Consider the following 11,451-nt stretch of genomic DNA (forward strand, 5'->3'; position numbering starts at 1 on the left):
GTTATTGATGAATCGAAGCGCGTTTCTTAGAAACCAACCCTTGTTTTTGTTTTGTTTTTTGTCTTCACGGTTCTTTAACCAGTAGACTACATTACCCAGAATCCTCAGCTCAAAACGGACAAGCCCAGCAGCAGCACGTGGGTTTAACATGGCGGGCCCCACCAGAGAGATGGTTGGTGTTTCGGGCGACTCCAGCAGCAGCGACGATGAAGTACTTAAAAGATGTCAGGAGGCAGTTTGGGAAACAGAAACGAAAGGTGAATGTTTTACTGTCGTGTTTGCAGAAAGGGACGAAGTCAACAGCCACGTGGAACAACAGTTTAATACCAGTAGAAAAACAAGTTCTTCCTAATATTTGAACTCCCTGGATAGAAGTATTATTTTAAATTAATTTAAACAATTGCACTAAAATTACTCGACTCAGAAATTCTTAATTCAAGTTTACAGGATTTAATTTTAAGCATATATAGCTAGATTCTGCATTTTCTCTGAACAATCTGACAATACTTCACATGCAAATGATCTCTTGACTGTCTGTTTAAGATGGGGACAGCAAAGAGAAAGAGTCAAAGCGGTAAGTTTTATTATCAACATATACACCAATTGCACAGCCATTATGCAGGAGGGCAGTATTAGATCCTGTATCCCCTTAAAACAGTGAGTCCCAAGTAGTCTGTTCATGATGAACTTTTCAGCTACAGAATAGTTGTAATGTAATTACAAGTTTGCTGTAGTTTTAACTGTATAAATGTTGGTATTGTAAGGATCATATGTGCAAAATGTGCATGTAATTATCTTAAAGCTGCTGCAATTAAAATGAATGGCGAAGTGTGTCAAATTAATAACAAATATGTGAATATGAGCAATGAAATTGGCCTAATAATGTTCTGTCGTGCCACAGTGTTGTTGTTGCTGACCATGAACATGATGGCAACGAGCTCCAGGTCACTCAAGGGTTTCGAACACATGTTGCGAAAAAGTTAGGATATTTTCTTGACAGGTAACTTGTTTGACTGCTTTAAAAAAATAAAAAAATTATATTCATATTATCTAATAATTGTTTGAGGAAACCGGATTTTTCATCCATATTTTTCACTGTCAGTCGTTTTTCAGAAATAAAGCCTGAAACTTCATCCTGTGTGGAATCAGCAAAGAGTAATGATGATGATGATGATGATGATGATCAAGGTAAAGTTCCTCTTTCTTCTTGTATATATATTATATATACTGCTTTTATAGTATGTTTGCCTCATCTTTTTAAAGGTGCATTATGTAAGATTTAAGTGATACGACTTTGTACATTTAAGAGGCGATAGTGAGTCACTGTAACGTCCGGCCTGTCCTCAGTCCACCCGTCTGGGTTTTGGCAGTTTGGTGAAATTTTGTGTCTTCTTTACCCACCGTGCATTTACCGATTGTAAAGTGAGATTGTATGTACCCAGTAGTGGATCAACTAAGTAATAGTTACCGTGGTAGGTGGGGATAGATACTTAGCATAACTTACCAATTTACAGCTTGACATATCTGCAACACACTATAGAGAAGTCTCATTGAAACCACATCAGAACTGTTGTTTCTTTGCATTCTCTTGATGATTTGATTACATTTGTGAGTGTTTTGGATAAAAAAAAAAAAAAATAGTGCATAATGTAAATTTTTAAATGTAAAGCTTTTCTTTTTTTTGTAGGATTTCGTCTGTTTTCTACATCAGTCCCGGGACAGAAAGCTGTTGAGTCTCCAGCCCCCGTGAGGCGTCGGCCTCTTCCCAGCTCAAGGTTCTTCTCCTTTCCTATTTTATTTTTTTTTTTTTTTAAGATATTGGTTAGTTTTACTACCGGTACATGTGGCATTATACATTTTCTCTGCCCCTCACAGTGACAGTGACAGTGAGATGGAAACAAGACTGAAGGAGGCCGCAGTGTCTGTCAGAGATCTCTTACCTTCATTAGCACTGCCCTCTACACTCTCAACTCCCTCGACAGAGCCTCCCTGCTTGGAAAAAATAAAGAAGAAGAAGAAGAAGAAGAAGAAAGTATCAGAGGGCAAAGACAGCCATGTTGTGAAGAAAGAGAATCGAGAGGAGAGTGTGGAGATGGACTCTGCAGGTTGTGCTCCTGATGCTCAAAGCAACGGAGAGCACATGAAGTCAGAGCAGGAACACATGCAAATCAAAGTAAAACGGAAAAAGAAAAAGCGACGAAAAGGAAACGAAGAGGAAATATCTTTGGACTGAGTTTGTATGACTAACTTTGCACTGTTATGGGATGTTTGTGCTCCCCACTGCCATAGTGTCTTGAAATGTTTGGATTGTGAGGTCTTTTCCAAAATATTTCAGAGATATTGTAGGAAGCCATGAAATATATTTTCATTCCATAATTGAAATAGTTTTTACTTTGTCATGAAAGTGTGAAAAAACATTTCAAGGCAGTGAGTTAAAAAAAACAATGCGGGTAACATGCTGTTCACAAGTTTCACTTGAATTTACAATTTCTGAACATTACAAAACATGGCTTTAATATAAAATACAGTTCAGTGTTGATTTTCAGTTCATTCTCTGCTGTTCAATCTTCTCTAATATCAGTCCTTGTTTCAATTATAGTTGTAGGGAGTTTGAGTCAGCCAGTGTTTGAGACATCAAAGCTGACTCGTCCTCGTAGCCCCCCGAGTCCAGAAATTTATTCCGGGGGCAGCTGTCCGTCCCAGCTGCCCTCGTACCCCTGAGTGCAGCTGACAGTGAGGAGAGCCCTTTTACTGTGCCGTAGAGACCATTTGTGAAGGGATGTAGGAGCTGATGTCTGTTGGTGAAGGTGAGAGGAGGTGAGACTGGTGACTTTCTGTCGTCTGAGAGGCAGGATACAGCTCGAGGCTCTCAGAAGAAGCTGTAGACAAAAAAAAAAGGGAGTTTAGTTGGAATTAGTTTATGTGGGGTCCTAATCTATTATTAAATGTGTCCATCTGTGATTGCATTGATCATGCACCATAATATGAGTTTGACCTGTTCATGTTGGAAATCAAGGAGGATGTAGACAAAACTGGCCAAACAGTCTGATGGAATGCCAGTTGATTTTCTGCTAATTGAAGCCGAGTTAAAAAATAAAGATAAAATAGTAACTAACTGTCTTAATAACACAAATTTTTAACGAGTTAGTTGAACAGGTTTGATTGGAATGTAGCAGCTATTGCAAAGAATGAAAGGAACCAGAATCATCATTAATAGATGGAAAACATTGTATTTTATTAGGTAATCTTCTAGAGGCTTCTTGGAAAATGTACTACTACATTTTTGTTTTTGTTTACTTTTCTGCTCATCTTCTGCTCAATGCTCCAGTCGAGCAGGTGGCTGTAATGCACCTTTAAAATGGCTTGCCACTCTGCAATAAAACCCAAAACACATGACTCTGATGCTGCAGTTGTGCTATTGCAAACAACGTTGTTGCATGCAATGGATTTAATTTAATCATATGATGATACAGTAATTGTGGAACAGTTGGTTTTCTTGCTGAGAGCTAGAATATAGGACCAATACTCTTGGCAAGAAAACAAATTAAGGTATTTCCTAAACAGCTTGAGTTAATGTAAAATAAAAGTGAATTTCATCCAACCACTATCTAAACTGTGAACAGGCTCCTGGGGGGTTGGAGCATATCCCAGCTGAGTTTTAGCAAAGGCGGGCTACACCCTCGACAGTCCATTGCAGCACCCACACACACAGACAAACAGACAGACAGACAAGCAACACTCATATTCAAACCTACGGCCAATATAGAATCACCAATCAACATAACATGCATTTCTTTGGACTGCCGAAGCGCCCGGAGAAAAGCCACACAGGCCCAGGGAGCGTGTGCATACGTTACATAGAGAGGCTTAGCTGACATTTATCCAATCCAATTAATCTTCGATCATTTCACCTCCAAAAGCACTGCTGAGACGTGACTCACACAGTTTACAGTAATGCATTCTGAACTAACGTGTCATGCTGTTGAATGCAGCTTTAAAGTATTCGTGCTGTTCTAAAAGTCCCTTTGAAATTTGTGTAACTTGACATGTCATCCCAGAAATGTTATGGTTGAGTGTAGATGTGCAGTAAACCTGTATTTACAGTTGTGTACCTGGCACAGGTGTGTGCGGCTGCAGGTGTAGAGACTCTTCCTGTAAAGGTGGGTCCGTCTCTTCCTCGGGATCTGCTGTCAGAATCTAGAGAAAACAAAAATCAAGGACAGGTTTTCAGAATGAGATTATTGATGCCCCGAACAGACCAATCAACCCATCAGACTCGGTACCTGTCTGACGGCAGCGAGGCTGGTCAGAGTTCCCAGGCTGCTGCTGTCAGTGATGACCATGGCTTGAGACAGCAGACTGGACGGGTGGTACTGGGGCGAGTCCGACTTGTTGTACACTGTAACGAGGAACAGATGAATGAATCTTTGCTTAATGCAACATGTTAAACTCTTGTCATGTTGCTGCTGTAGCCTTACTGTGACATGGCAGCTGCGCCATGGTTGCCATGAACGGACTGGCAGCCATGTGACTGTGAAGCTGATGAGATAAGGGCTGCTGTGATGAGGCGTGAAGCTGCTGCTGGAACGAGATGGGCTGCAGAGTTGTGAAGCCGCCGCCCATGTTGTTTATGACGGGCACGGTCTGAGGCTGCGTGGAGGTCAAACCTGGGAACCAACAGGCGAGGATGTTGTTAGCAGAATTTGACTTTTTATTCTTACAAAAAAAAGAAAGTAAACCGGAGAACGAAGGTTACCGATGAGAAGAGAGGACTCCCCGAAACTCATGACGCTGGGCACTGAGGCCATGATGAGGCCCTGGGAGGATGCAGGGGAGGCAGACAGACTGTGCAGGGAGGTCAGAGTGCTTACTGGGGGTAGTGGGCCACCGCTGGACACCTGAAACCAGAGGACAACGTGGTGGTGATGGCAGCAGTGCATGCTGGTAGTCTTGTATAGAATAACAAAGCACCATGACGCAGGCTCTCACCGGCTTGGGGTTATGGGTCTCGAGGAGTGTGTGGCTGGGCTCCAGTTGGACCGGACTGACCACGAGACGTCCCACTCTGTCTCCTGCGCTGCCTCGAGCTGAGCTCATAGTTTCACATGAGATTTGCTGGCTGTATTTCACACCTAGGAAATTACAGGCGTCACAGAATATTGACAAGGTCCATAGTTTACACATCAGACATTTCTTTGTAAACTCATACTAAGAAATGTGAGCATCTGCTCAAGAACCAGTACGGTCATGTCTACAGGAGTGGGACGGGTATTGTTTTACAAGAAAAGATCATAAAGACAAGACATGCTAAAGATCTGGGAAATGAAAGACCAGCTTTGTCCCAACAGACCGCTCTCTCGATAACTCTTTTAGGGGGCAGCTCTGATTTCATTTTTAAATTTCAGTGTATCACCCCTCAAGTTCGCCTGAATGTTGTCAGATTATTACCGTGCTCAGGACTGGGAGGAAGGCCGGGATGAGAAGAGGACGCAGATTGGCTGGTGAAAGGTGTGTCGAGGGCCAGCTTGTGACGAAAGGCCTCCTCTTTACGGCGGTTGGCGAACCAGTTGTATACTCGGACCTCGGTGACCAGGTTGGAGCCCAGACCAGCGAGCTGGGAAGGAGACACGCCCCTCTGGATACACTCTGCCCTGAAGAGGGAGGAACACACAGATGCGTGGCTTTACATTTTAAAAATATACAAGGTCTCCTTACTATTTCAACAGAGGATTTTAGAGATGCTGAACCACCCACCTAATGATGAAAAAAATGCTGAGCAGTTCTGTGTACAATAATAGTGAAAAAGTAAGAACGATAGTTTTTAAGAGTAAAAACTTACATGAACACTGTTTTTTTTTGCAGAAGTTAGAGCAGTTTGGGTTATTTTGCAAGTTATTTGTGGTTTTCTTTGTGGTTTTTCACAACTGAAATAAGATGATGTCCCATATTTCTGTGGACCAATCAGAGCTTTGCAGAATTTTAAATAAATGTGATGACAGTTGTTTAAATGTGACCAAAGCGCACCCACGCAGCCCTAATGGAGCAGATTAGATTGCTGCTAATCATGAATATGAATGTATTATACAGAAACATGTAGGTTCAGACACCTCAAATATAGATGATTCAATTGTACTGTAATACAGGGTTTATCTCATCAATCCCACACATGGTTTAAGCCTGTTTGAACTAAACAGACACAGCAAAGCATTAATATGAGATAATTCAAATATATCTGTCTCACCTGTTACACTCCTCCACCAGCACCTCTCGCTCCTCTTTGCTGGGGTTCTTCTGTCTTTCGTAGGCGTGGAAGAGGATCTGCAGGGATGCTGGACCCCACTTGAACCTGTTCCTCCGTCCTTTCTTTGTTTCCTCTCCGTGCTCCTCCATAGATGCAAGGCCATGTTTGGCATTGGTGAATTCTGGAATGAAATAGTGGTATGTTTTTCCTTTTTTTAAATTTTTTTTATTACATTTTTTTGTGAGAACTGTGTCCCCGACTCCCACAGAAATTATATTTGATGAGTGTTTGAGCTTGTGTACTCACGCTGGCTGATCTCGCACCGCTTCTTGACGTACCAGGTGTACAGAGCAGCTCTCTTCTGGTTCTTCATGGGCGTGCCTTTGTTGAGGTGCTGGGAGAGGTGGGACTGGTTGAGCCCTGTGGACTCCACCACCTCTCGCTGAGGGAGGTTATGCTGTTGCATGTAGCTTTTCACCATTTTTGCAACATGCCAGGAGTCCTCCCTGTTGGACACAAACACCTGAGCTTTTTGTGTACTCACCTACTTCATATTTTTGTGAATTTTTATTTATTAGACCAAAGTATATCCCTCTTTCTTTTCCATAATATTTCTGGGTATTTCTTACAGAGAATTGCTTAACGGGCACAGTTTGTTACAACATGGCAACTCAAAGGGAAGCACAGAGCTTGTTGACACAGAGAGATAAGAGAAAGTACACAGGGGCAAAGTCCAGCCCTTTCAGATCACTGGAGGGGAAAAATGTGTGAAAGGTTTATGAAGCCTAATTTAACGCTTTCCAACTCTCTGTCAGAAGCAATAAAAATGCACTAAATTGCAAAAAACCCTTAATTTAAGAGCTCCACATTCACCTCACAAATCCTTAAATTATGATATGAGATTTAATACACGAAATATTTTTAAACTGACCTGACATAAAGAGTTTTATGACATTATAATTTTACATATAAATAGATTGCTTAAGAAATGCGTGTACTATTCCAAATAGTCAAAATCTGGTCTTAAAACTGAACGTAGAAACGTCCTTCATGCGTTGTGCAAACATAACCTCACATGACAAGCCATACTCCATTAATCTTCACCTATGCATGTAGCTTGTTTATTAAGAAATGGCGAGGGAATAATGATGGGGTGGGTAATTAGTAACTAGCAAAGGAGGAACCCTCTTTAAATTCGCTTCAGACGCCAGATTGTGGAGAGCGAGACAGAGAAGCATGTGAAGGAGGCTGGATTTGGTAGATAGAGAGGAGAACCGAGCCCAGGAAGAAAAAAGGAATAGTGGGGTTGAGAGGTAAACTGTTGTTTCAACTCTCAGGTGTTTGGTTTTGATATAGAGCAGGTAAAAGACAGGAGAGGGAACAAAGACAGCGTCGAGTGAGGAGGCTTTAGTACATTTTCTAAATGTATCTGATCAGGTCTTATTGGACAGACAAACTAAGATGGTTTTACTGTTGCCATGGAGCTTGCAGAGAAGTGCTGGGATCTACTTACTGCAGTAACTGGTCGACTTCAGCCCTCAGTTTGGATGCCTCGTCCGGAGGAAGCTTCTCCAGGTCTCGGAATATAGGTGGTGGGAAATCCATTTCTCCCTCCTCGGAGCTCTCTCCATCTCCCCTCTCTGCCTTCTCAGCGCCGCCACTCGTCCTGTTTCGCTCCAGCTCCCCCATGGCTTGGACCAGGACGTCCCGGGATAGTCCTGATTCCAGCAGGGCCCAGATCAGCTGCTCCTGAAGCGCGGTCAGACAACTCGACCTCACTTTGGCAGCCCCGGCCCTCTCCTCTCCCTCCATTAGTCTTATGCCTTACCTCGCTACTACCTCGCAAACAAACACTGCTCTCACGTGCACTGTTACACTCAGACAGCAGCCAGACAGCCACCACAGGGCCTCATTATATCTACAGTCCCACCTCAGCTTTACACAAAGTATACTTTCATTTTCCTCTGTTGAATTTCCTCCCGGTGTGTCCTGAGCTGCCTGGTTTTAGCTCTCCACCTGCTGTTTTGCTTTCAAAGGTCAATTTTCTTTTTTTTTTAACCTTCCTCCTCTTCCCCCCCTCCTCCTTACATGCGCCCTGCGAACTTTGCCCCCACTCCCTCAGGCCCAAACTGCAATTTAAAAACGGTACATAAAAGTGAGGGGTGTTACATTTGCAGAGGCCACAGCTTACCTCTCAAAGTAAATGAGAATACAAAGAAAGAAAAAATAACTGAGAAGTTGTGAAGTGAGGATTATATACAGGTATCTCCCATTTCATAGTCAAACAGACTTTTGGGACACAGTGAAACTTTTCTGACTTTTTTTCTTGAATTATATGAATTTCAGATTTCTATATTGAAGAAAATGATTAAAAAAAAAAATCAGTTATAGGCCAAATTTGAACAAAATACACAGAGACTTTATGTATAGAAAATCACCTGAGCAGAAACATTTATTGATCCCTCCTTTAGCGCAGTAGAGGGCGCTGGTGTGTCATCTTTACATCAGAGCGTCCCAGTTTCATGACGTGTCCCTGTTGCAAAGTTACTTCATGTTACAGGCTGTCGTGTACAGGCAGTGCTTTCTGTGTTAACCATTCGTCCCACCACTATAAGAGCGAATAAGAGAGAGCTCTGCACTGTGAAATCAGTGTCCTGATGTTATACATTACGTGTTATACATAGATGTGTATGTTCACATTAAATGTTTATTAAAGTGGTGAAAGAAGCACTCCCAGAAAAATTTGTCCACAGTGTAAAAGTAAAAGTCCTGAATTAAAATGCTAAAAATATAGAAGAATTATATCAGCAAAACATATCAACAGTAAATGTTCTCATCCTGCAGAAATTAAAAAAATATATATTTTATTCTTGTATTTCATTTAAGTAAAAAAAAAAATGTTTTAACTACTTTATGTACAGTTTGATAGTTTGCTCCCGACCTCTTTAAACCTATAGGTCAGGTCCCTCCAAAGAGTTGTGAGGTGATTATTAGGGAGGGGAGGACAGATTTAAAATAAAACATCTGTCCTCCCCTTGTTTTTGGAGCACTTAATTATTTACCTTTTGGAGAGCTATACTTTTTCCTGTTTGGGCCTCAAACTGTCTGTCTTTGGTGGAAGCTAACAGCATTTGACAGCAGAGGACTGTAAGTTGAAGCTGCTTCAACGACTCAAAAGCCAAAAATGTTGGTATACACTTTAGTTTAAATATTTAAAACTGCTGCTTTGTGTTTTATGTGTGTATCATGTATTATTGTGAAAAATCTCAATCTGACATAAATATGTCCCTCTGAAATGTAGTGGAACAGAAGTATGAAGTGTATAATTAAATGGGAAAAACTAAAATCACTGTATAAAAACATACTTAAATACAGTGCTTTACTTTCTCCAGTATCTTCACTGTGTTATTTTTCACTACTGGTAACATGTGTTTAAACTTTGTCTGAACTTTTATGGTGTACTTTTCTCACCTTGTTTATTTTTTATTTTCCTGCAAAAAATGTCTTTCCTTGACTTTTTTCATGATTTTATCAGGCAGACCTAATTTTACATAAATCTGATGTTGGTTATTGATTTTCTAGTCTAACTGAGCTAACTAAGATGCAACTGTGAGTACTTGTATGTTTGAACTTTCAACTTCCCCCACAGGTGGTGTCAAACTCCAACTTTTACTGCAACTATTTGCATAAATTTGTCTATGTAGATTTCTTATTATTTCCAAATTCAATATTTCTTTGTCCTTGATCCACCCTGTTGTTTTTTGTCGAAGTGAGTTGGCAGGAATGAGAAGTTGGAAGCGAACTGGAAAGGAAAGAGGGCAAACTGAACGGGAGAAAACCTTTGAGAGTTAATGTAGTCTTTTATCTTCCCTCTCCCTCTTTTCAGTGTGAAATGCTCACTTTCTCTGCCTGGATCACCTTATACCATTCTCAGGTTCAGCCTATCAGCACCTTTTTGTGTTGAGCTCTTGTTACCCCACCCCACCCTTGGGAAGATGGCATTATACTGTATTTGGAAGGGTAACAGAGCTCCCTCTATCTCCCTGAGACATGCCACTGACCTGTAATTAAGTCCCATTGTACTATTCAGAGGAAACTCCTCACCAAAACGGACAGAGGGCAGTGTGTGTGGATTTCCAGAAGCTCAGATACCGCTGTGACTAATGCTCCACCACACAGGCCGGGTTTATCAAAAAGGAACACATGCAGCACACATTAGAGCTTGCATTTTCCCCCTCCAGAGAACTCAAAGCTATGTTGATTGGTAATGAGATACAATCCACACTGTCCATCTCTCATTAGTGAACCATTGCTCGCTGCCTCTGTGTGTGTTCTCACCGCCGCTCTCTCTCTCTGCCTCAGCCTAGTGCGCCTCCCACCCACCCCCCAACCCCAACCCCACCATTCAACCCCATTGATCATGCATGCAGAAATTTAACACACCCCTTAATTCCTGTCCAAATAGCCCCTGTCCCACTTCCAGAGCTTCATCTGTTCATCTGCAGAGGATAGAGTGTAGGCCTGTGTGCAGGCAGGAGACTGGCTGCAGCACTCAGTGAGGATATACTGTGTTGGAGAGGACAATCATGAATCTAAATCTGTGCCTGGACATCCTGTGTTACACACTCTTAACCTGTAGTGTTTCTGTAAGATATATGTGCATTATAGAGACATAATAAGCACTGTATATTTGCTTGGTCTTATGCATTTCAGTGTCAGCATACGCTTAAAAAAAGTAAAGACAAACTCCAAACTTTGCACTGAACTCTGAGCCTCAGGTAGGACAGCATCCATTTTATACCTGACGTGAGTCTAAGCTGTGATTGTCTTTATTTGAATTACTCTGGCTATTGATTGGCCTTAACATTAGTTACCAGGTCACATGTTGAGTCAGTGTTGAGAAGATTAGCCAGAGCTGGCTTTGGTACTAATTAAATACTTAAACCCTTGCAATGAATGAGCACACAGCGTGCAAACCTCCTGTTATACTGCACTGCATAAGCCAGTTTCTGTATGGAAGGTTTATTAAAACAGACACACATTTTTTGCTTGAGTTGCAATCGAGGACACTTACACGCATTGACTTTTCATCAGACATTCACTTTAAATGACTTAACAAGAAGGCTGTTTATCAACTGGAATGGTTAGTGAAGTTACAGTGATGAGATGAAGTACTAAAGGGAGGAAAAATACTACAGAGTAATTATGTA

General features: G+C 41.6%; 2 protein-coding genes across 7 annotated transcripts; one reads left to right on the top strand and one right to left on the bottom strand.

The window, feature by feature from the left end:
* Positions 1 to 148: 148 nt before the first annotated feature.
* Positions 149 to 2,233, top strand: cunh12orf43 (chromosome unknown C12orf43 homolog). The gene is made up of 6 exons (XM_069706641.1): positions 149 to 257; positions 544 to 574; positions 902 to 1,000; positions 1,103 to 1,188; positions 1,688 to 1,775; positions 1,876 to 2,233. The coding sequence occupies exons 1-6, from the start codon at positions 149 to 151 to the stop codon at positions 2,231 to 2,233; spliced, it is 771 nt and encodes a 256-aa protein (XP_069562742.1).
* A 515-nt stretch (positions 2,234 to 2,748) lies between these two features.
* Positions 2,749 to 8,270, bottom strand: hnf1a (HNF1 homeobox a). 6 transcript variants are annotated; one of them, XM_069706638.1, is made up of 11 exons: positions 7,755 to 8,270; positions 6,548 to 6,747; positions 6,242 to 6,422; positions 5,449 to 5,651; positions 4,990 to 5,132; positions 4,757 to 4,898; positions 4,479 to 4,667; positions 4,284 to 4,399; positions 4,113 to 4,197; positions 2,996 to 3,068; positions 2,796 to 2,879 (listed from the first exon to the last, which is right to left on the bottom strand). In XM_069706638.1, the coding sequence occupies exons 1-11, from the start codon at positions 8,051 to 8,053 to the stop codon at positions 2,870 to 2,872; spliced, it is 1,641 nt and encodes a 546-aa protein (XP_069562739.1). In that variant the 5' UTR covers positions 8,054 to 8,270; the 3' UTR covers positions 2,796 to 2,869. The 6 variants fall into 6 exon arrangements, with proteins under 6 accessions (XP_069562735.1, XP_069562740.1, XP_069562739.1 ...); XM_069706637.1 differs by having other exon boundaries at positions 2,996 to 3,071; XM_069706634.1 differs by lacking the exon at positions 2,996 to 3,068 and having other exon boundaries at positions 2,749 to 2,879.
* Positions 8,271 to 11,451: the final 3,181 nt, after the last annotated feature.

This window comes from Brachyistius frenatus, unplaced genomic scaffold, assembly GCF_029030835.1.
Source record: "Brachyistius frenatus isolate BFR_SWC_R1_liver_20210118 unplaced genomic scaffold, ASM2903083v1 Contig_64, whole genome shotgun sequence".
Lineage (NCBI taxonomy): Eukaryota > Metazoa > Chordata > Actinopteri > Embiotocidae > Brachyistius > Brachyistius frenatus.

Bases quoted from the DNA above. Each gene is read 5' to 3' on its own strand.
- hnf1a (XM_069706634.1), bottom strand. From the start codon at position 8,053: ATGGAGGGAGAGGAGAGGGCCGGGGCTGCCAAAGTGAGGTCGAGTTGT. The intron at 6,748-7,754 runs GTAAGTAGATCC...TGTGTCCAACAG, and splicing joins GAAGTCGACCAGTTACTGCA to GGAGGACTCCTGGCATGTTG. The intron at 6,423-6,547 runs GTGAGTACACAA...ATTTCATTCCAG, and splicing joins GCGGTGCGAGATCAGCCAGC to AATTCACCAATGCCAAACAT.
- cunh12orf43 (XM_069706641.1), top strand. From the start codon at position 149: ATGGCGGGCCCCACCAGAGAGATGGTTGGTGTTTCGGGCGACTCCAGC. The intron at 575-901 runs GTAAGTTTTATT...GTCGTGCCACAG, and splicing joins AAAGAGAAAGAGTCAAAGCG to TGTTGTTGTTGCTGACCATG. The intron at 1,189-1,687 runs GTAAAGTTCCTC...TTTTTTTTGTAG, and splicing joins TGATGATGATGATGATCAAG to GATTTCGTCTGTTTTCTACA.